This window comes from Bombyx mori, chromosome 27, assembly GCF_030269925.1.
Source record: "Bombyx mori chromosome 27, ASM3026992v2".
In the NCBI taxonomy this organism is placed as follows: domain Eukaryota; kingdom Metazoa; phylum Arthropoda; class Insecta; order Lepidoptera; family Bombycidae; genus Bombyx; species Bombyx mori.
The window spans coordinates 4,215,519-4,239,606 of NC_085133.1; the positions used below are offsets into that span (position 1 = coordinate 4,215,519).

Here is a 24,088-nt window from a genome sequence, read left to right on the forward strand (position 1 = left end):
AATTATCTTATTTATTAGTATGCAATTTAAAATGAAATCTTTGGTATCTTATTACGATTAAGAATCTGGTGCAAATCCTCCTCCGCAACGCTACTGTTTCCGCCTATTTTTCCATTTCCTATGAGAGTGCGTTCAATCGTGAAAACGGATATCAAAAAGAAAGTGCTTTTTAATATCAGAACAACATCAAAATCAATATGGCGTTTGGGACTTCGTTATAACGAGCATACGGTTGCTAGTTTTTTGAATATGGATCTTTTAAATTAATGGTAGATTGCGAGTCATATCGACATGATTGCTCAAAAAAAAAAACGAATAAAATGTGATATTTACAATTAAATGTATATATTAACCGAAATGAATAAAATAAAAGCAACACAGAAGTACCTAATAGAAAAGTCCCTTCCTATGGCAGGTTGCAATGGATATATGGAGATATTAATTACCCAATGAAGGTTGATGTCAGGAAGGCAGCCGGTCGTAAAACTCTGGACTGTGGACCGAATGGTACACAGTCGACGTCGTCCCAAACACGTCATTTCGGGTCCACCCGATCCACGAACGGTGCTTTTAGGTACCTCAAGCACCGGTCATCGTTCTCGTCGAACCCGTTGCCTGTGACTAAGGGCTCGGCTCATTAACCCACAAAACGCAGCCTACTGAGTTTCTAGCCGGATCTTCTCATTGGGTCACGTTTCCAATTCGCTGGTAGATTCTGGGAAGTATTGCTCTTACTAGGGTTAGTGTTAGCAACGTCGTCAGGTTTGAGCCACGTGAGCTCATTTACTTGTTAGGTTTGGCTAACATAGCTTCTCAAGGCTATCAGCTTAGGTAAAAAAAAAATCGGGCTCACAGCCCAATAAGTTGGTCACTAGAACTTCCCAGTGGATCGCGATTCCGGGTCTGAGGCAAATGTTATAAAAGTCTTCCAGGCTGAGCCCTGTGAGCTCGCCTACCCACTCGTTGAAGCTAGCATAACCCCTTGAGGTGATGAAGGATGAGGAGGAGGCAATAAGTAGACAAAAAAATATTCGGGCCAAGCAATTTCACCCGTTGCCCTAGGAACCCCGACTTGATCCAAACACTGCTGATTATCTCCAAATATCCTTCAAATGCGGACAGTGGTTATTGTTTTGCCATAAAATCTTATCCGGCTGAACCTTACCTTTAGCATTTGCTTCACACCAAAGGTCCTAATTAATCGGAAAATACATGTTTATACAAAGAAAAAAAGTATCTGTCGATACGTACAACAATATTTTCTAAGAAAAGCACTCTTCAGTGTTGTAGAATACCAGATAAATTTAATCAAAATTACATACATGCGGTGATGGTACGTTAGTTCGAACCGCCACATAAATACTGATTTTATGTATTCCCGTTTAAAAGCAGAACACATATTATGATCTGTTTATCTGCGAATAGATTTTGGGTAACGAGTGGGCGTGATCACTCACAGACGTATAAGATTCGATTTAGATTTTAAAATAAAATTTGTCTGCGAAAATAAATGACGACTTTGTGATAGCGTCAACATTTTTTTTTGCATCGGACGAAATGATGTTTAATCTATCTATCTGTCTATCTGTCTATCTGTCTATCTGTCTATCTATCTATCTATCTATATTATATATATAAAAATGAATACTATATGTACTTCAGAATATTAAGTGTTTACTATTATCTATCTAACAGCTCACAGACGTCCACTGCTGGACATAGGTGTGTTAATAATTAATAAAAATAAAAATGAATTGCTGTTCGTTAATCTCGCTAAAACTCGAGAACGCCTGAACCGATTTGGCTAATTTTGGTCTTGAATTATTTGTGGAGGTTCAGGGAAGGTTTAAAGGGTAGATAAATTTGAAAATTCTCGGAATTAAATAAAGTTTAGATCTTTTATTTATCGATTGAGGCACTACGAAGTCTGTCGGGTCAGCTAGTTTAAAATAATAATCAAAACAATGTCTTAATATTACTAAAGTCCGTTATCCACGACATATACATGTTGGTTTTCTACGCATAAAAAATCGGAAAATCTCAGCCATCTCGCATCCCTTATCGGTCTTGAAAGGCACCGTCAACAACAACATCTTTAAAACGCACGCGGGTAAACAAATCGCTAATAATACAACTTTTGAAAATTAGAATAAAATAAAGCTCAAAGCTCCGAGCTTTCACGTTCAAGGTCGCGCGAATGAAGCCTACAAGTGCTTCTGACCTTGACAGAGTCGGCACTGTTCGGTGTATTGATTTTTCACGATAGCGCAAAATTACCTGTGCTCATCATTTTATGTACTCACAGATTATCGTATGGGAAATTGCCCTTAATCAATTGAAGTCGTTATTTATCGCCACATCAATGCCAGTGCGTGACTGAGTGACGGTAACCATTACCGTTGATTCGTCTTTTTTTTTTCTTCTTTTTTTTTGCTTAGATGGGTGGACGAGCTCACAGCCCACCTGGTATTAAGTAGTTAATGGAGCCCATAGACATCTACTCGAGATATAAGTTCTAAGGTCTCAAGTATAGTTACAGCGGCTGCCCAATCCTTTAACCTAGTTTAAACCGAAATGCAATTGCTGCTTTACGGCAGAAATAGGCAGGTTGGTGGTCTCACATTTGTGGCGGACTTATAAGAGGTCCTACCACCAGTAATTACGCAAATTATAAATTTACGGGCTTGCTTTTTATTACACGATGTTATTCCTTCACGGTGGAAGTCAATTGTGAACATTTTTTAAGTACGTATTTCATTGGAAAAATTGGTACGCGCCTGCGGGATTCGTACACCGGTGTATCGCTAGATACGAATGCACCGGATGTCTTATCATCGACGACTTCAAAAGTCGTCTGTTTTAGGCAAGCAATAAAATATATTTTATTTGTCTTTGCTTCAGATGGCTCGTTACAAGAAGACTGGTTTTATGGACGACGATGCCGGAAGCATCAGCTCGATCCAGCTCAACGAAGGAGTACGGTCCGGAGGAACTCATATTCGCTATCATATGGTGAGTGTGTTATACCTTTATACTTTCACTTTCACTGGTGGTAGGACCTCTTGGGAGTCCGCACGGGTAGGTACCACCACCCCGCCTATTTCCGCCGTGAAGCAGTAATGCGTTTCGGTTCGAAGGGTGGGGTAGCCGTTGTCAATATACTGAGACCTTATAACTTATATCTCAAGGTGGGTGGCGCATTTACGTTGTAGATGTCTATGGGCTCCAGTAACCACTTAACACCAGGTGGGCTGTGAGCTCGTCCACCCATCTAAACAATAAAAAAAAATAAAAAAAAATAAAAACTTCGAATAGGTTCTCTGCTACGTATGCAAAAAAAATATTGTTACGCCGGTAAGAGTAACGCCATCTATCGCCGAATAGTCGAACGAATATCGAAGGACCCAGTAGCACCGTTCGAGAAGTACAACGCCATCTATTGTCAGATAGCGGGAACTACTACTAGAGATGTGTGGAATATTCTTGATAATTAAAGGTTTTTTTTCCTACCTAAGCTGATAGCCTTGAGAGGCTATATCAGCGGAACCTTAACTAGTAGGTGAGCTCACGGGGCTCAAACCTGATGACGTTGCTAACACGAACCCTAGCAAGAGCCGTGCTTCGCAGAATCTACCACCGGATCGGAAACGCGACCCACTGAGAAGATGTCAATTCTAGGGATGAGGTATGGCTATAAAAGCGTTGTAGAGATGGCACGCAGTCAGTCAGTAATCGGAACTACTCGAAGTGAAACAGCGAACGGATCACCTGAAGCGAAGCGGAACAAGCGAATTGAGAGTTTTAAAGTGTTTGTGAAGTGTTTAAGTGTTGAATACAGTTTTTAGTTGTACTTTGGTGAAATTGTATTTATCTCGAACCCCAGCGTGTAACAATATACATACGAAATCGTCATGGTCTAAGAGATAAGACGCCTGGGTTCACCAATATCGAGTGATGAGACTGCGCCGGTGTTCGAATCCCGCAGGCAGGTACCAATTTTTCAATTGGAGTGCTCTGAGGAATTGTCCGAGATGATACCGGCATCTCGTTTCATCCATACGAGTTCATCCATACTACCTGGAGCCACTGCGGTCATCCACAGTGCGTTTCCAGAGGTCTTTTTTGCCACGTACCATCCGACTATGGAATGAGCTCCCCTCCACGGTGTTTCCCGAGCGCTGTGACATATACTTCTTCAAACGAGGCTTGTGGAGAGTATTAAGCGATAGGCAGCGGCTTGGCTGTGCCCCTGGCATTGCTGAAGTCCATGGGTGACGGTAACCACTCACCATCAGGTGGGTTGTATGGTCGTCTGACTACAAGGGCAATAAAAAAAAAATTAGACTACTTAGCGCTGTTCTCTGTTCTGTTAGCGGGCATTGTTCTCGTCGAATTCGTCGACTACAATGTATAGTTCCGGTGGTAGGTTCTGCGAAGCACTGATCTTGCTAGGGCAAGTGTTGGCAGGTTGAGCCCATCTGCGCGTTGCTGAATTAGCCCCTAGACTACTAGCGATCCCCGAATCCTGATCACGCAGGAGCAAGTCACCGTCGTCGCTCTAGACACGTCCTTACGGATCCATCAGATCCAATAACTCTTGCATTAGATACCTTCAGCTCTAACACTAGGAGCAGGCTGAGGAACCCCGGTAACCGTACTCGTCGACCTCGACAAAGAGGTCGACATGCAACCTAACCCATGCATCAGCTCGCTGAGTTTCTCGCCGGATCTTCTCAGCCGGTCGCGATTCCAATCCGGTAGTAGATTCATTCGCGAAGCAGTTGCTCTTGAGTTGTTAGGTCTCCTTCGGAGGCACTCGGGCAGCTGTTAGCAAATCCCACTCCTTTTGGCTGAGCCTTTGCTCGCCCACCTGTCCTGGTGAAACTGGAAAGGCCTCCGGGCCACCAGTAAATCTTCAATCATAAAAAAATAGAACTACTAGCGAGTAGTTAGGGGAAAAAATTTCGTTCGACTTCTCGTAACTAGATACAGCTTATACAATGACTACTTCATGCTCTGTTGCTCCCAGTTTTTCTTGTTTGCTTTCAGTCTTAATAAAATAAGAAGATTTCATATGGCGCTAAATGAGACCAAAAAGAGAACGTTCCAGTACATAAATAATGACTTCACTAATTGAATATGCAATTTCGAAAAGGGCACATGTCGCATATTTTGTCAAATACGTTTTTTCATATACATGTAGTTTTGAGGCTTACCTACACCCAATTTATAATAATTCCAGTAATTTTCAATTGCTAATTAAAACTAAAATATATCTCAAAAGCTAATATTTAAAATTTTACACTGCTTTAGAAAATAATCAGTTTTTTTCATTTCCTGAACATTTTACATTTTCAGAGATGTGCCTTTTTCGAAATTGCATAATATTCAATTTATTTTACATTTCAGTGTCGTCAGGGATGGGTTTTTTGCAGATCATTATCCCAGATCTGTGTGTAATAAAGAAAGGCAGTGTGTAATGAGAGCTAGCAAGTCGGATTATTAAATCGTTTAAAACTCAATACATAATATCAAAGAAATGGAATGCGCCTTCCAGAAAGTGATTAGCAATGTTACTGCGCACAAAAGGGGCTTCAATTCGATGACGCGTTTGCATCTGACAGTCGCATTGTCCGGAAAATTATACTCGTATTGTTTCTGGTTAAAATTTTGAAAATTGAGCATTTGATTTTGTTGTCATTTAGCTTTCACGAGAGAACATTGTCGATGATCATCATGAAAATTCGTAAACGCATTTCGTCCAAGTTACTAGTAGGTACTTGCTTAAAAGCGACTCGATTTGAATTGCTCGTTCGTATTTTTTACGTAAGAAGAAAATATTTGGTTTATTTTTTAACCATCCATTACTAGTAACATCGAGGAGTTTCACCGAATATTTGCTTATTATTAGCTTCACCGAACGTGTAAACAAGCTCACGGGGCTCAGCCTTGGAGACTTTGCTAACATCTGAGCAAGAGCGGCGCTTCACTGAATCTAGCACCGGATCGGAATTGCGACCCACTGAGAAGAACCGGCGAGAAACTCAGTGGGCTTTGTCTGTGGGTTGCAGAATGAACCATTCGTCGCATTCGATGGGTTCGACGAGATCGCTGACCCGTTCTTGGATTTGACATGGGTCTGAGTCGAGTTAGCGACATTTTCATGATAAGTTTACATATGTACAAGTTTAAAATGTCAACGTTTTAGAGAGTTGGTCCACCGAACAATATTTCCAATCCAGTGGAAAATCTTCCTTTGTTCTTTCCCCCAAAATAGGTACACAATGACGGTACAACCCTATCACTGACTGGGAAGACGTACGCCCGACAATCCGACCTACAATATCTTCTGTCTCCCCTAATCCCTACTCGTCATCTCCGAACACCGTTCAAATGAACTTCGTGACAGAGTTAGGGATGATATGCCGCAAATATTTACCACAGGCAAATTTGGATGTGGATTAGACACTTATAGTATCCATTCATATCCATACTAGGCCTTTGTTTCACAGAGGCATGCGATGTCTATAAAGAGAAAAGATTAGAATTAGATTGATATACAGAACTGATATACTGGTGGTAGGACCTCTTGTGAGCCCGCGCGGGTAGGTACCACCGCCCTGCCTATTTCTGCCGTGAAGCAGTAATGCGGTTCGGTCTGAAGGTTAGGGCAGCTGTTCTAACTATACTGAGATCTTAGAACTTATATCTCAAGGTGGGTGGCGCTATTACGTTATAGATGTCTATGGGCTCCAATAACCACTTAACACCCATCTAAGCAATAAAAAAAAAACAAAGGGACTTCGGTGCACGTAAATTAACTAGTTTTGTTTACATTAAATCAGAACTGGCATAGTAACGACGGTTAAACATAAACAGGCGATTCTGTTTGCACAATAAATATTTGATTGAAGTGTGTGTAGTCGGTGCTCGGGTTGTAGTCGAATTGGCGATCTGCCCAGTTCTGGTATCTTGCGAGCTCTATGGCGCGAGTGGCCCATTCACGATAGAAAGAAATCACTGTTGACGTCTGAAGTGTTTGTGGAGTTCTTTTTTTACACGATGATGGTCGATTCTAAGTTGATGTCGGTATCTTACTCATTAGGGGATCACAAAATATTGGAACACAACCAGGGCAGCTGTGAAGGATTTGGGAGTCAACGACAATGGGAAGATATTCCATGGTCTTCTACCGAGCGTGTGGAATTGCTCGGTAGATCGATGATCAGATTTTTGTTTGGGACTTGTATTTGTGTAAGCTTAACATGAAAATGTCATTTGTCAAATGTCAAAATCATTTTCTGTACAAGTTGCTTGTTGTTTTCTCAGCGGTAGAGGTCGTGCGCTCGGTGGTGTCGACGTCACCCAAAATACGTCATTACGGCTCTTCCCGATCCATTAAGGGTGATTTTAGGTACCACAAACACCGTTTACCGCCCTAGTCGAACCCGTCGCTTGCGACGAAGGGCTTGACGAGCGAATTAACCCATAGACACAGTCCGCTAAGTTTCTCGCCGGATCTTCTCAGTGGGTCGCGTTTCCGATCCGGTGGTAGATTCTGAGCAGCACTGCTCTTGCTAGGGTCAGTGTTAGCAACACTTGCGGCTTGAGCCCCGTGAGCTCACCTACATGTTAAGGTGAAACTGAAATAGCCTCTCAAGACTATCAGCAGACGTAGGAAAAAAAAAGCTCTGTAGTATTTTCGAATACATTGCATCATGTTGTTTTGCATCCTCTTTAGCGGCGTAAGCTGCACTCAAGAATTCTGGCGTTGATTGTTGCACGAATTTGGTCATACGATCGTATGGAGAAATGACCCCCCCCCGATACCGACCATAATTCGGCCCTGTCCAAATGTTTGCGGTACTGAAGTGACGTTCAGACAAATCTATCGCAGTCTTCTAATTAGCATAGGTTTATTTGTAAATCAATTTAGTCAGTAACGTAAGAACGTTATTGTTTCACTAAGTAAGTTTCCATTCATTGTTTGAATTGTTTCAAGTTCATTTGTTGGGCCGACTTCTTGCATTGGTACTTTGTGGGATTCAGGTTTTCAAGACGTCATGTGTTATCTACCCACAGTTACTCACACTTCAAAGGGTTCTTAGAGTTAATTATTTTCAATTGGAACTATTATCGCGCGACGCTTTGTGCACTTTCTTTGAATTCATTTCCGGTTGAGAATCGGGTAATAGATAATCGCACGACTTGACTGTACATTGCTGGTTTTCACATAACCGCTCTTCATCAGGTTTGATAAAAGACCGTAAGCAGTTCGATTCAAAATCGAGAACACAGAAGAGATTAACTCAATTAACACCGTAAACAATTAATCTCCAGAAATCCGAGCCGATGGCAGTACGGTAGTAACAAATTTTCTGCTAAAGCTGAGCTTTGTTTACGATTTTTACAACTAACGTTATCGTGTCGTATGTACGCCGGATTGAACCTAGGTGGTTTTGAATTATTGCGTTAATTATGTCGGCACGATTTGGCGCTACCGTGTCATCTGCCTATTCTCGCATATCTGCGTTGGAGCTTTAAGGGGTTTAAGGGTTATCGAGTCGATTGATGGATCAGAAAAAAATTAATACAATTGATACCAAATACAACGAGTTGTGGAGGATCACCAAGCAGACACCAATAGATAATAGATATTAGACAATAGATAATATCACTATCACACTACACCTACCAAGGTTCATCTCTGCATCCCCCAAAGGTAGACTGTCAGAGAATGCCTATGGCCTTAAGTCCGCCTTTATACTGTTTAGTATATAAAGTTATAAATAAATAACTAAATACAGACTGAGATCCTTAAGCGAAAGTGGCATTTCATTGGTCTCAAATTATTAGAGACCGACACCCATTCAAGAGAGCGCTGACCTGGAAAGTGCTCGCAAAAGGAAGAGATGCCGTGGATGCAACTGGAAGAATTTGATTCGAGCCCTACATCCAAGCAGAGGCTAATGAAAAGAAAGAAAAAAGAAGAAGATGCAAAAATAAAAATAAAATCTATGGATACACCTAGGTCCTGACTCGTAGATGCTTATTTTAGGGAGCCATTTTACTTTTTGTTTTATTTTATTTTAAAATGGCGATGACTTTATATCCGTTGGACCATCTCAGCGTGAGCCACAAATGGTTAACAGACAAACTCAACAAAACGCTATTTCCCTGACAGAGTTATTAGTGTATTTTGTTTAACGAACTATTAGTTCCGGTTTAAAGCATCGCATTTATCTGTTTTTCGCTTCGGTACAAATTGTAATCTCGCGTTTAATCTTCCTATTTTAGAACGCGTGCGCATTTAAATGGATCAGTCGTGTGCGGACCACGCACGCAAACATACGTTCATTGTATGAATAATTTTGTTGAAAAATAAAATAAAATTGTAGTAATAAAAAACGATTATGTCGTTTTAAGTTTGTGCTACGTGCGTGGTAGTGTTTGAAATATTACTCTGTTTAGACGAACAAAACATGAAGATTAATGTTATTTATTAATCAAAGAAATAGTCTGATAACTCACTAAATTATCTGTGGATGTCATAGTTTTGTTTAGTATCACCGTTAAACTAAATTAGGTAAATATGTCTATACAACAAACAGAAACACCGAATCCTTGTGGAACTCCAGATGAGACGCCCTCATCGTCTCCGGCACCCGAAGCGGTGAACAAATTCAATTGGCTGAAGAAAAGCCACGCGAACAGGACCAACCCCTTCGTCAAGGCACGCCCGTCATTGACCAGGGAGAGTTCAGCCGCCGAGCTGTTCTCCAGACAAAATTCGAATTCGGATTTCTTCCAAAGCTCCAGATTGAATCTGTTCGAAACAACAGCGAAGCCAGAGGTGTCCGATCGGAACTACAAAGAGGTAACTATAAAAAAAGAAATACTACGAATTCTAGGAAAACATACATCTATGTTTTGGGCCGAAAAAAAAAACGTTTTTCAAATTGGCAGCTTCATTTTGTAATTGAGGCCGTCAGCGCAAAACTGGCCTAAGCTTACCATAGTTCGAATGGAGGCAATTAAGTTTGAATTTTCATGAATTTGAATATTTGAGTAGGAAAAAAAAAACAATACGCCCAAAAATAATGTTTACAAAGCTATCTATGGGTGAAACTATGGATAGGCCGGTTTTGCATCAAAATATTTTATTATATTTTAAATAAATTCCAATATACGCCCATAAAAAAATTGTGGGCTAGGTCACTTTTGCGCTGATGACCTCAATTATTCTTCAGTTTAACGACGCAATTTACATTCGCTTGGTCATGTTCTCCTCAAGCATACAACAGAATGGAGAATAACAAAAGATCTGTCTATCTATAGAAGATCTACGTCGTATGCAGTGAAATTTTGAAGACAGCGCTGATAGATACTGTAAAATATTTAGCTTTAGTTTCGTTTTGGCTGAAATATGCGCACTAACATATTCACCGACCGATGTAAAGAAATTATCGGAGCTTTTAAACATTTTCATGTTGAAATCTAAAATCCTATGTCATCCGATTTGTCTTTTGATCGTGTTCATTGCGGTAACTAAAACGATTAAGTGTTCTCTCAGTGTACTTGACCTTTTTTCTTCAAAGTATTTTTGTTTAGTCTCCGCTGTAGACCCGGAGAATACAAGTGGTAGGAATGAGTGTCTTTAACCTATCGGCCGAGAGGGATAGTGGTCGTGGCGCCGACGACCGCCGATCCGACGTCCCGAGGTGATGGGAGAGATGTGCTCCGCACTAAACGCTTCACTTTCCCCCTTTGCCTTTTCATGAGTTCTGTCTCATGCGAGATTTGGATGCTGGTTGTTGAGCGACAGAAGGATTTAGTCGGAGTCCGGCGATTTCCTCCTGACAACAAAAAGGAATGAGAGGAATGAACATTTTGATTGTCTCCTCAAACATTAGAATATTAAATTGTCAATTGCACTACAACTGGATTTAAATACTAATTCCGTATCGAAATAACAACCGGCCTATATCACGACATGTGAACGCTGAAAACCATCAGGCATACCATATGCTAGTCTTCGTTTGAAAACAAAAGAGCTTCTGAATTCAGTTGCCGAGGCACGCCCGTAAAAAAATGGCTGTCCTGTGCCCAATTAGTGGAACAAGAAACAATTAATTGAAAGCTATTTTTAACTATAAGCTGTGCGTTCGCACAGCCCGTCGGCTTTAAATGGTAAAGCCTATTCCGACATTGAGGCGCGTCAGATATTCAATAATGTAACTATGTACCTTATTGAATATCTGACGTACTGGGTCGAGTGTTAGCAAATTCCTACGTCATTTCGGGTTACCGCGATCCACTAACGGTGCTCAAGCACCTGTCATCGTTCTCGTCGAACCCGTCGCTTGCGACGAAGGACTCGGCGAGTAAATTAATCTACAGACACAGCCCACTGAGTTTCTCGCCGAATCTTCTCAGTGGGTCGCGTTTCCGATCCGGTGGTAGATTCCGCAAATCACTGTTTTTTTTTATTGCTTAGATGGATGTGGTTTCTGGAGCCCATAGACATCTACAACACATTGTTGCACAGGTCTGAGCCCTGTGAGCTCACTTACTAGTTCAGTGAACCTAATATAACCCCTCGAGGTGACTAGAATAGGTAAGGAAAAAAATCTAGGAAATAGGATCGATGTTTCAACGATCAGGTGGGCCGTAGCTCGTCTGCCTACAAGGACAATAAAAAAAAACTGTGTAATCGTTGGTCGTTACAATAAACCCGCACGGGTATGTACCACCGCCCCACTACTCTAACTGGCCGGGGTCAGAACCCGACCCCGGCCGGAGATTGGGTGTTGGGTGAGATACAGCAAGAGGAGTCGTCTGGTGTGGTAGGTACTACCACCCTGCCTAATTCTGCCAGAAAGTCCTAATGCATTCAGCTTAAAGGGTGGCTTAGCCGTTACACTGTAAACTCGAGAATTAAACCTCACGTCTCAAGGTGGGTGGTGGCATTCGGGTTGAGATATGGGCTCCCGTATCCCTTTAACAAACCATCAAAGCAAATCAAAGTGAAAATATAGTCACAGTAATGCATTTTGCACGTCTTTGCGAGCGGTCTCTGATTAGATTATTCATGGAGATAATACTATATATTATCGCATTTAGGATACCATTAAAGGTGGATCGCTTCTAGTACGCCACAATGATGCTCGCCAAAGCGCATTTGATTTGCTTTTATGTATCCAAGCGCTGCACTTCCTTCGTGCATCGGGTCGCTATTAAGAACGCGATATTGATCGCATTTACCGCTGGTTGAATAATTTCAACACGGTACAGATATATACGTATTATTTTAAAATGAAGTCGTCGTGGCCTAAAGGATGCATTCGTATCTAACGATGCAACGGTGTTCGAATCCCGCAGGCGGGTACCAATTTTTCTAATGAAATACGTACTCAACAAATGTTCACGAATGACTTCCACGTTGAAGGAATAACATCGAGTAATAAAAATGAAACCCGTAAAATTATAATTTGCGTAATCACTGGTGGTAGGACCTCTTTTGAGTCCGCACGGGTAGGTACCACCACCCTGCCTATTTCTACAGTGAAGCAGTAATGCGTTTCGGTTGGAAGGGCGGGGCAGCTATTTTATTGAACTTGAGACTTTAGAACTCATATCTCAAGGTGGGTGGCGCATATACGTTGTAGATGTCTAGAGGCTCCAGTAGCCCTACAACAGGTGGGCTATGAGTTCGTCCACCCAACTAAGCAATAAAAAAAACTTCGATTTCATTATTTTAATTGTTATAATTTAACTAGTCAATGTTTAGATAGAAGCTCGCTTTGCTGGTCGATCTTTGATTTTACTTTCAGAAAATTTAATAGAAGATTTTCTGGAAATTTCATAGAAATAGGTCCAGCCGTTTCGTCTTCTTTAAGGAAAATACCTATGCAATGAAAATGGCTTACGTTGCAATCCAGATTTTGTTTCTTTTTACTTGTGCTTTTTATGTATCTTTTTAGTTTGTGATGTGTATAGTGTGCCGAATAAATAAATAAAAAACCCGATATACACACATCGACTTGATATAATTACATTTAATTGACTGTTGTTAATCTAGTCATTGTTATATTAGAATGACTAGCGACCCGCCCTCGCTTCGCTTCGGATACATTAAAACACACATGAAACAAAAAAAAAAAAAAAAAAAGAAAAAAAAAAAAAAAAAAAAAAAAAAAGTAGCCTATGTTCATCAGGGACAATGTCGGCTTCTAATGGAAAAAGAATTTTTCAAATCTGTCCAGTAGTTTCGGAGCCTATTCGAAACAAACAAACAAACAAATCTTTCCTCTTTATAATATTAGTATAGATTGAAGTTGTTCGAATGAATATTATCGTAATTAACAGAGACGGTCGCTAAGTTCATTGATCTACTGAGTCTTATACTGACTGATTTAACTTCTACCCAAATTTTAACGTCAAGGCTAGTGATGACGTACATACGTTGAATATTTTAAAAACAAATCGCGTAATGTTTGTGATATGTAAGCAATTATAAGTCATATGTTTTTGTGGTTTCGACATTTTTGCGGTAAAAGGAATAAAAACATAAAGAATAAAAAAAAAATTGAATTCGTTCGTCCGAAATAATTCTAATTTTTTCTCATGTCAAATCTTAGTGTGCCATTGTTGATAATACACACGTATCGATGTAACTAGATCTCTCTCTTCGATCGGTTCCTCACTGCTGAGGATCGTGACTCCGTCCGATTTCGTCAACCAACTGTCTCCATCGATCCCGCCCTGCAGCCCGGTGGAGTGCGTCGCTGATAGGTATGCCCAGTTCCTCCGCTATTTGGTCTATTATGTCTATATGTAATATGATAATAAAAATAAAAATACATTAGCTATTGTATTTATTATATGGACATAATTAATAAGGACGACGCGTCCGTTGGTTGTCAATATGACAATAACAAGTCAATGAATACTCGATATTATGTAATCATTTAAGGGAACGCTACATCGTTATTAATTCTTTTTTTTTAATGCTACTTACGGGCACTTGTGTCTACCTACTGTTTGAGATATCAGGGTGAAGTTTAGTATAGTTTAAGGGATGTTTTAACCGTTTTGATAGTCATGGTACGAAGCAATGTGACAGTTCCCAGTATATCTACGTAAATAGCAACGATTTCAAAATAACTAGCGATCGTAGCTAGTAGTCGAAATTCGACTATAATTAATTGGAATTGTAAGTTTGTACACTATTATGATTGTATTTTATACTCCTATAATCACAAATTTCGCCAAAACTATACTATAAAAAAATATTAATAAAGACAATCAATATTAATTAATCTATTCTCAATTTGACAACAGACGCCAAGAACAAAAGTTTGACAATAAATAGTACGCATGCGTGTGTGCGTCAAATACATGGTGTGTAGTGTGTGTAATGTTTTCTTTATTGATTTAATGTATCTTTTATGCATTATTTAAAAAAAATATTAGCATTGTGCACTTCTTCTCTATATTCTCTATAAGTGTGGAAAATTTCATACTCCTCCGTCCGCGCAATTTTCGTAAAAAGGGATACAAAGTTTTTGCTTCACGTATTAATGTATAGATATACTTTCGGAAATTACCAAAGACAAACGTCAATCAGTGTAATAATGTTTTCTTAGATTTCGTGAATCGTTAACATATAGTATAATTAACAATCCTTTTGCGGTTTAATCTTATTTGTTTTTTTGTTGAATATATTAATTCGGATGCTTCGAGAATCGCTCGTGTCTATGGCAATTGTATAGTATTCGAGATGTTAGAGATAATATGGTGGCAATTTTTTTTCCTACCTAAGCCCTGAGAGGCTATTTCAGCGTAACGTTAACTAGTAGGTGAGCTCACGGGGATTAAACCTGACTAACACTGACCCTAGCAAGGCAGTGCGCTTGCAGAATCTACCACCGGATCGGAAACGCGACTCACTGAGAAGATCCGGCGAGAAACTCAGTGGGCTGTCTGTGGGTTAGTTCGCTCGTCGAGCCCTTCGTCACAAGCGACGGGTTCGACGAAGACGGCGACCGGTGGTTGTGGTACCTAAAAGCACTGTTAATGGATCGGGAGGATCCGTAATGACGTATTTTGGGTGACGTAGCCTGTTTACCATTCGGTCTACAGGATCGGGTATGTAGTTTCCAGCGGCCACGATAAGAGGGATTTCATGTCGTGCCGCCATCTCAAAGTGGCGCAGCGATGCCGAATGTAGATACTTGCTGATATAGTCGAGCTCCAGGTCATCGTGGAGATCCACGTTCCTTAGGAACCATGGTGCTCCGACGGCTATCCTGCAGAATCGGGATTGCGTAAATGGTAATAAAAGTAAATAGTAGAGATTTTTAATAATGCAATTTTTTTAACTACACTTGTAACGAAAAATATTAAACTTTTATACCAAGCGCACTTCACTCGGTTTAAAATTGCTATATTTAACCAATTTCCATTTCTTACACTAGCGCTATTTCGGTGAGTCTTCCAAAGCACTTGTTGCTTATAGGTGGACACTTTTTCAACTTGTCCCAATACTTACTAACAATCACGCCACATTAACTGGTCCCGTGGTAAGTTCGTAAAGAGCTTGTGTTACAGGTGCCAGATAACGGAAATAAATGTAAGATTTTTATTGTACACATACATATATTTAGTATATATCCATAACCCTAGAAAAGACATTTTACCATATTATCATACAAATATCTTCCCTTGGCGGGTTTCGAACCCGCGACCCCCTTGTGTAGTGACCATGTCACTTACCACTACACCAGACGGCCGTACCACTACACCGTACAAGATGGTGCTCCGTACTCCCCGAATCCTGATCATGCAGGAGCCAGTCACCGTCGACGCCCTAGACACGTCCTTACGGATCCATCAGATCCAATAACCTTTGCACTAGACGCCTTCAGCTCTAGGAGCAGGCTTAGGGACCTCGGTAACCGTACTCGTCAAACTCGACAAAGAGTTCGCCGTGCAACCTAACTTATGAATCAGCTCGCTGAGTTTCTCGCCGGATCTTCTCAGCGGGTCGCGATTCCGATCCGGTAGTAGATTCATTCGCGAAGCAGCTACTCTTACGAATCCCACAATTAGAAACATCACTACCAAACTGTCACAAGTCAAAATTCAATATCAATCTCACATTGTAATGTCTTATTTTAAATCAGTTCGGAAATTATGTATTCGTGAAAAGGTTTGATTAACAAAAGAACAACAACAAACAACAGGTTTGATGAACAGTGATATTAAACATGTCGCTAAATGGAATTAATTTTAAATGCAGCTTACTGATAGCTCAACACGACTTATTACGGGCTGATTCTGCTGTATCAAATTTATCTATCTATCTATCTCTTAGGTTAATGGCGTTTCCTTTTAGATTTCGCCAATGTCAAGTGTATTTAATACTCTGCTTTCTATAGCGGGCTTCGTGAACGAGCAAGGTCACATATATTCACTAAGAATTAAGTGAGTAGCTAAGAATGTTTGACGACAGGATCTCTGTTGATTTACCTAAAACAAATAAGACGCACACAATATATATACAGGAGTTAGTTCGATAACAGACAGACAAACTACAGCTTAATATTATTGTGTGTATCAAATTTAATATTTGGGACTGTATTGACAAAATCCTACACGAACTTCATCTGTTTTCATACAAAAGTATCACGGCATCAATTTTAATTAATGAACGTCCATTTAACACGCTCGATCGTTGTGGATCAAAGTCAACTGTGAACAGATGCCCCGTTTATCGCATAGACGACTAATGGCGGACGCAAATTGATCTCTCTCTATGACACATACAAATAATTTTAATTTTTTTTATTGCTGTTAAATGGGCTCACGGCTCAGCGGTTTTTTACTGGTTTCCCCTACCTATGCTGATAGCCTTGAGATGCTATTTCAGCTTCTCCTTGACGTGTAGGTGAGCTCAAGGGTCTCTAATCGGAAGTGTTGCTAACACTGGCCCTAGTAAGAGCAGTGCTTCACAGAATCTACCACCGGATCGGATACACGACCCACTGAGAAGATCCGGCGAGAAACTCAGTGGGCTTAACTGGTAAAAGATCACCTAGAGACCGGAATTTTTGAGTAAGGTACAAATGTTAGGCGGGTTTTGTGGCCGTTGGAGGTGTGTGGTTGTGGAAGCTTATGGACATCACAGCCATGCCGCTGTCCACTCTTCGTTTGAAGAAAGGTACCTCATAGCGCTCAGGAAATATTGAAGACGGGAGTTTGTTCCAAAGCCGTATGGTGCGGGGTAGAAAAGCTATCTGGAAACGCAGTGATTCTAGGTAGCATGGATTTATTTATTGCTTAGACGGGTGGATGAACTCACAGCCCACCTGGTGTTAAGTGGTTACTGGAGCCCATAGACATCTACAACGTAAATGCGCCACCCACCTCGAGATAAAGTTCTAAGGTCTCAAGTATAATTACAACGGCTGCCCCACCCTTCAAACCGAAACGCATTACTGCTTCACCGCAGAAATAGACAGGGTGGTGGTGCCTATCCGCGCGGACTCATAAGAGGTCCTACCACCAGTATATCACAAACAATTCCTCAATTCCTCAAGGCACCGTCCATGGAATTTATGATGCAAAATATAGATAACCAAAGTCCTTGTTTGCAGAGTTTGATTCTGAGTAGGAAATTTGACTTGGAAATGAGAAAAAAATGACTCAGTGCTTTCAGAGTATGAACTTACTCGGATGGCTTTCGGTGTCTCAAGTAAATGTACACCAATCTATTAATTAGATAAACGTGGTGTTTTCCTAACTTTAATTCAATGGTGCGTTCCAACAATATCCTCATTAAAACCCTTTACAAATAACCTTTCTCCGCTTCTTAGACTGACCAAAAACGTGCCATTTGTTAAGGCTATGACGCGTTTTGTGAGCTGTGAGAATATTATAGTCATTATCAATGTAATCTAATCGTATAAAAGTAAGTACTTAGTCATCAAAATAAATATAAAAATGTGCGAAGGTTAACAAATTGTTTCAAAACAGAATTGTAATAATTGAAGATTCGTATATTGTGTATAGTTTAAATTAATATATAATATAATCAAAGTCAATATGGATAATAAATAAACGAAAAAAAAACATGTTTATAAACTTTAAGGATATCTCATTATACATATAACTCTTTGTTTAATTTTAACTACCGACCCGTCCTCGCTTCGCTTCGGAAACTGTAATTTATTATTGATTTCTCCACTATTGGATGGATGTTATTATACATACAAACCCTCCTCTTCGATCACTCTACCTATTAAAAAAACCGCATCAAAATCCGTTGCGTTGCGTTTTAAGGATTTACGCATAGGGATATAGGGACAGAGAAAGCGACTTTGTTTTATACTATGTAGTGATGTAGCACGTCATGAATTTGTTGTCCAAAGTTCAATTTTACACAGAAATAGAACAACAATGGACAATTCAATTGACTTCAAACGATATTGGACGTTGAGGTTCATCAGTTCTGTGTCAGTATTGTATGGTATTAGTAGTGTTTCAATCTTATCTAGATGAAGGTAAGCAATGTCTTGTAAGTGTTCATTTCTATTAGCTAAAACTCAAAGTTTTTTTGGTGTGATACTTCACCTTTGACAAATGGTAAAGAAAGTCGTAAATTCGTAAAAAGCTTCAATGTTACAAAATGCCGACAAGATAATCAAGCAGTTATATTTAAAATTTTTACTTAATTTTCGATTCAATTCCAACCAAATATCGTATTGTCATTATGATGCTAACGATTGGTAAATAAAGAAAAGGGTTCAGTATTAAAAGCATCAATATAGTAGTTGATAGATTTACCAGTGGTTGGTAAACGAGTAGATTTGTTGAGGGGTTCAGTGCCCGTCTGGTGCTTAGTGGTTACTGTGTGAATAACGCCATCCACTCTAAGACATGGGTTCGCAGTTTCAATTGTAGAGCATAACGGCTGTGCCAATCTCTAATGAGCATTTTCTAGTAAAAACCGAGTGGTCTTACAATATGCCTTACTGTTATGCTGATTTATTAAGCAGAGAATGCTGTAGCATATTAGCTGGAACTGCTTTGTATTGGGTGGCCTATTTGCGAAAACTCTCCTTCTTCTCAAGCCGATATTCCTCAATGCTGAGCGTCGTGGCCTCTCTGAGTGATTTTCTTGGGGATATTCATACGCCAGTTCAGTCTCTCTCGGCTGCGTGGTTGGCATCGTCATTTGAGGTGTCGAAGGCAGAGCCGGTCTTCATTCTCGTCGAATCCGTCGCTTGCGACGAAGGGCTCGACGAGTAAATTAACCCACAGACACAGCCCACTGAGTTTCTCGTCGGATCTTCTCAGTGGGTCGCGTTTCCGATCCGGTGGTAGATTCTGCGAAGCACGGCTCTTGCTTGGGTTCGTCTTAGCAACGTCGTCAGATTTATGTTACGCTGAAATAACCTCTCAAGGCTTAGGTAGGGGAAAAAAGGTATCTGGTCCGACCATATCCTTAGACTTTTGTCACTGGGCATGGGCACAACTTGCCTGTTACCAGTACCATTTCAAAAATGTATCTCTGGCATTGCGTCCAAAGAACACGAAACTCCATCTCCAATATAAAACTACTTAAAAATAAACAGCATACATTTTGTTATTCGGCGTAATTCGCCCGTCGAATCTAAGAATTTTTCCATAAACAAGCATTGCTCCGTATGTAATCAGTTTCCGAAATAGACGGGAACAAAATAATGTTTTAACTAGAACGCCGCTTTTCGTGTTTACGGACTATTACATTTCATTTAGCGTTATACTGAACAATTTAGAGCTCAACAGAGAACAATTAGCCGTCAATTTACGTATGCGAGAACAATGATTTTGAACACGAAACCATCTGCCTATTTAAATGATGGACGTTAATGAAATATATAATCGTTGCAATCAATTTATTTGAAGATAACGACAGTCATTCTTATAAGAAAGATTCTATTCGAACAGATTTTTGTACAAAAACAACCCAGAAGTTGTCGTGTCCTAAAAGATAAGACGTCCGGTGCATTCGTATATTGCGACGCACCGTGTTCTCGTCCTGCTGGCAGGTACAAATTTTTCTCATGAAATACGTACCTAACAAATGTTCACGATTGATTTCCACGGTAAAGGAATAACATCGCGTAATAAAAATCAAACCCGCAAAATTATAATTTGCGTAATTACTGGTGGTAGGACGTCTTGTGAGTCCGGCACGGGTAGGTACCACCACCCTGCCTATTTTTGCCGTGAAGCAGTAATGCGTTTCGGTTTGAAGGGTGCGGCAGCCTTTGCTATACTGAGACCTTAGAACTCATATTTCAAGGTGGGTGGCGGCATTTACGTTGTAGATGTCTGTGGGCTCCGGTAACCTTAACATCAGCTGAGAACTCGTCCACCCATCTAAGCAGTTTTTATTTCATTTTTACTGAGATCGTGGTCTGTTAGATAGTGTATTTTTTTCCTAAAAACGATTGGTTTATTATTCCAGAGAAATAAAGAGACTATTCTCTTTGTTATTTTGATTCTTCGATCAACAATAATAACTATACTATTGTTGATCGAAGTTTTGATTAGACGAAGATCATTTATTGGTTTCAAAACAATTTTCCGGGTAAGATTCGTCTAAAAACAACTAAAATATTGTGTAGCTTATATAATCATAATGGTTTCTAGAAACAATAACTCGACCGTCAGTCTATTGAACAAAAACAACAACTCAGTCGAAATGTCTGCGTTAACTGGCGACTATGACGACCTCATAAATCGTATTTTATATTTCTATATCTATCGTTTTTGCCACGTGAACGCGTAAGAACAAATATTCTCATGGAATTCACGAAATTTTTTTGTTTTTTTTTTCAATATTTTTTGTTAATTGTTATATTTTTAAGCTCAAATATTGTCACTTTTATGAAATTCATGAATTTCAATTTAATTCTTGTCTATTAACTTTCTATTTTTGTGTATCTGAGGTAAAGCTATTGTATTCTTTGTACGAGGATCACTGCTGCTTGAGATCCAGGTTTTATCACCTAGTTCAAGCACATATGAAAATTATGATTGTGTTTCTACTTCTATGTTAATCTATACTAATATTATAAAGAGGGAAGATTTGTTTGTTTGTATTGAATAGGCTCCGAAACTACTGAACCGATTTGAAAAATTCTTTCACTGTTTGGAAGCTATACTATTCCCGAGTGATATAGGCTTTAATCTTTTTTGAAAAAAATTAGGAATCCTTACTAAAACTCCAATAATGTAACCCAAGGTGTACAAAAATTACCTAAAACATTCTTTACATCGCGTGCGCTGCGAAAACTATTGATGATAGAATAAAATAATGTACTACGACTTTGTAGAACACATTATTATTTACAAAGAGTGTCGCGACAGCATATGTTTAACTATTATAGTTGTGCCGCAATATTATCATTCATTTATTTAAAAACTAGCGACCCGCCCTCGCTTCGCTTCGGAAACATTAAAACAAACACGAAACCAAAAAAAAATAAAAATTTTTTTTAAAAAAAAAGTAGCCTATGTTCATCATGGACAATGTCGGCTTCTAATGGAAAAAGAATTTTTCAAATCGGTCCAGTAGTTTCGGAGCCTATTCGAAACAAACAAACAAACAAATCTTTCCTCTTTATAATATTAGTATAGATATAGATATAAAACAACGTCAAATATCGTTAAAATTTTTGTTAAAGACCCGAGCGGAGCCGGAGCTTGTAATAAATAAATAAAAGAAATGATCTCGGAGAGTTCGCCCGTTTATTGTTGACTACCCGAAATGCCTGCGGAAATCAATAATTACTTAGAAATGTGATCGCTTAGGCGAATAGTAAATAATTGAAGATGGCAAATAATTTCTAACATTTTAATTCTGATAAACAATTGTTCAGAGACCTAAGGTGTGCATGAACTAGTTTCAAAGCATATTATAACCTTTGTAAAAGTTTCGAGAAATCTGCTTTATGCATGCTCGTAGTTGATATGTCCAACCATATTGTTCTAGTTTTGAATATTAGATTAGCGTGTATAATATAACTGAAATCGATAAAAAATAAACACGTTAATAGAGCGAATCTATATATTAATACGTAAAGCAAAAACTTTGTATTCCTTTTTTCGAAAATTGCGCGGACGGAGCCGTATGAAATTTCCCACATTTATAAAGAATATAGAGAAGGAGTGCAGAATACTTATATTTTTGGAAATTATGCATTAATAATACATTAAATCAATAAAAAAAACATTACACACACTACTATTTTTTTTTGTTGACACACACACACACACACATACTTTTCTTACTGCTATTGTCAATTGTCAAACTTTTGTTATTGTTTATCTTTATTAACATTTGTCTAAAGTGTAGTCTTGGCAAAATCTGTGATTAATGAAGTATATTATTAGTCTTTGACAATAGAATCATAATAATGTTCAAACTTATAATTTTAATTAATTATAGTCGAATTTCGACTACTGCGGGACTACTCCTCCTCCTCGAGTCGTATTCCTCATGTCTGAGGGTCGTGACCACCATCACCCATGAGCTTCAATCTTAAGATGTTTTTCCACTTTCCCCTGTCCACGGCGTCATGCAGCGCGCTGTACACTGTACTGTCCAAAGCGGTGCGGATCTGATCGGACCAACGAGTCGGGCTGCGGCCTCTAGATCTGTTGCCTTCAACTTTCCCTGTGATCATAAGTTTTTCCAGGTTATCGCCGTCTTTCCTCGCAATTTCGTCTTTCGTCGGGACTACTAGTCAAAATAAATTTGTAAGCTAAATAAAAATACGTATTATTCTCATTGTGTGACGTCAGAATATTCAACAACAAAAAGATCGTAAATGTTTATTTTAACGACCTTTATTTCTCATATAAAGACGGATAGAATCGTAAAACCGTGAGAAATGAACGATGTTAGGTAGTTTATTTTTAAAACCGATATATAATTTTTTATAGTTTATTGGTTATTATAGCTTATAGTATTGTAACCGACTTCAAGAAAGGAGGAGGTTCTCAATTCGACTGTATGTTTTTTTATGTTTGTTACCTCATAACTTTTGACTGGGTGAATCGATTTTGGTTTTGAAAGCTGACGCTTCCCGCGTAGTCCTATTTCAATTTAGCCCAGTTCCGATAATGGTATCCATGAGAAAATCATATAAGTGAGTCGTCTATTATCAAAGGTGGCAATGTGTGCATTTGGACAAAAAAATATTATTGATATGTCAATACAGATTGATTTGAATATAATCGTCTCCTTCAAAGAATACGGTTCAAAACCAGCATTAAATAAAGGTCAATACTTAACCTGTTATTTATCTAAGATGTCGTTCAGAAGAGTTTTGTGACTGCCAATGGAATACAAATTCAATAATTCGTTTTTCTGATTTACCAATAATTGTCCAAAAGTCACATTGCCGGCTTTGATAATAGTCGACTCAAGTCTTAAATTTGCATTAAGTACGTGCGCGACAAATAAATAAATAACTCAAAAACTCAATATCACGCCAACCGATTACGATGATTATTGTTTTAGTGCATAATATTTTGTTTTGGAATATCTTTATTTTATTTTATTTGAAGTCGGTTTTTGTTAAAGCAAGTCTATTTACAATTATCTGCGTGCTAAAAGACAACAAGGCGTGTCCTTCGGTTTCACACGCTTTACATTAGTAATTCAGAATGAAACGCGTTGCATTCTCCCGCGATAAAAGTCTCCAGTGTCACTGTCTGGTACATAAACTACCAGATGATTTGTAGATCCATTGATAGTTTAAATCATGAATCAGCCAACACGCAGACGTTTTTATTATAGCAGTTATACCAGCTGTGGGTCATTTACCAGGACAAAAAGTATCTTATTAATCTAGGCAATAGTTTTACCGAGAGGGCTGGTGGTCGTGGTGCCGACGATCGCTGGCCCGGCGTTCCGAGGGGGAGGGTGATGGGAGAGATGTGCTCCGCACTAAACGCTTCACTCTCCTCCCCTTGCCTCTTCATGAGTTCTGTCTCAAGCGAGGGTCAGACGTGGGTTGTTGAGCGA

At 39.3% G+C, this 24,088-nt stretch overlaps 1 protein-coding gene across 2 annotated transcripts in view; it reads left to right on the forward strand.

The window, feature by feature from the left end:
* Positions 1–24,088, forward strand: part of LOC101742887 (endothelin-converting enzyme homolog) — a 63,291-nt gene that overhangs the window by 10,389 nt on the left and 28,814 nt on the right. Inside the window, exon 2 of one of the 2 annotated variants that reach the window (XM_004926765.5) lies at positions 2,902–3,012. In XM_004926765.5, the coding sequence (XP_004926822.2) occupies positions 2,902–3,012 (111 nt within the window). Of the gene's footprint in view, positions 1–2,901; positions 3,013–9,280; positions 9,878–24,088 lie in introns of those variants that run through there. The other variant, XM_038020845.2, reaches the window with a different exon arrangement.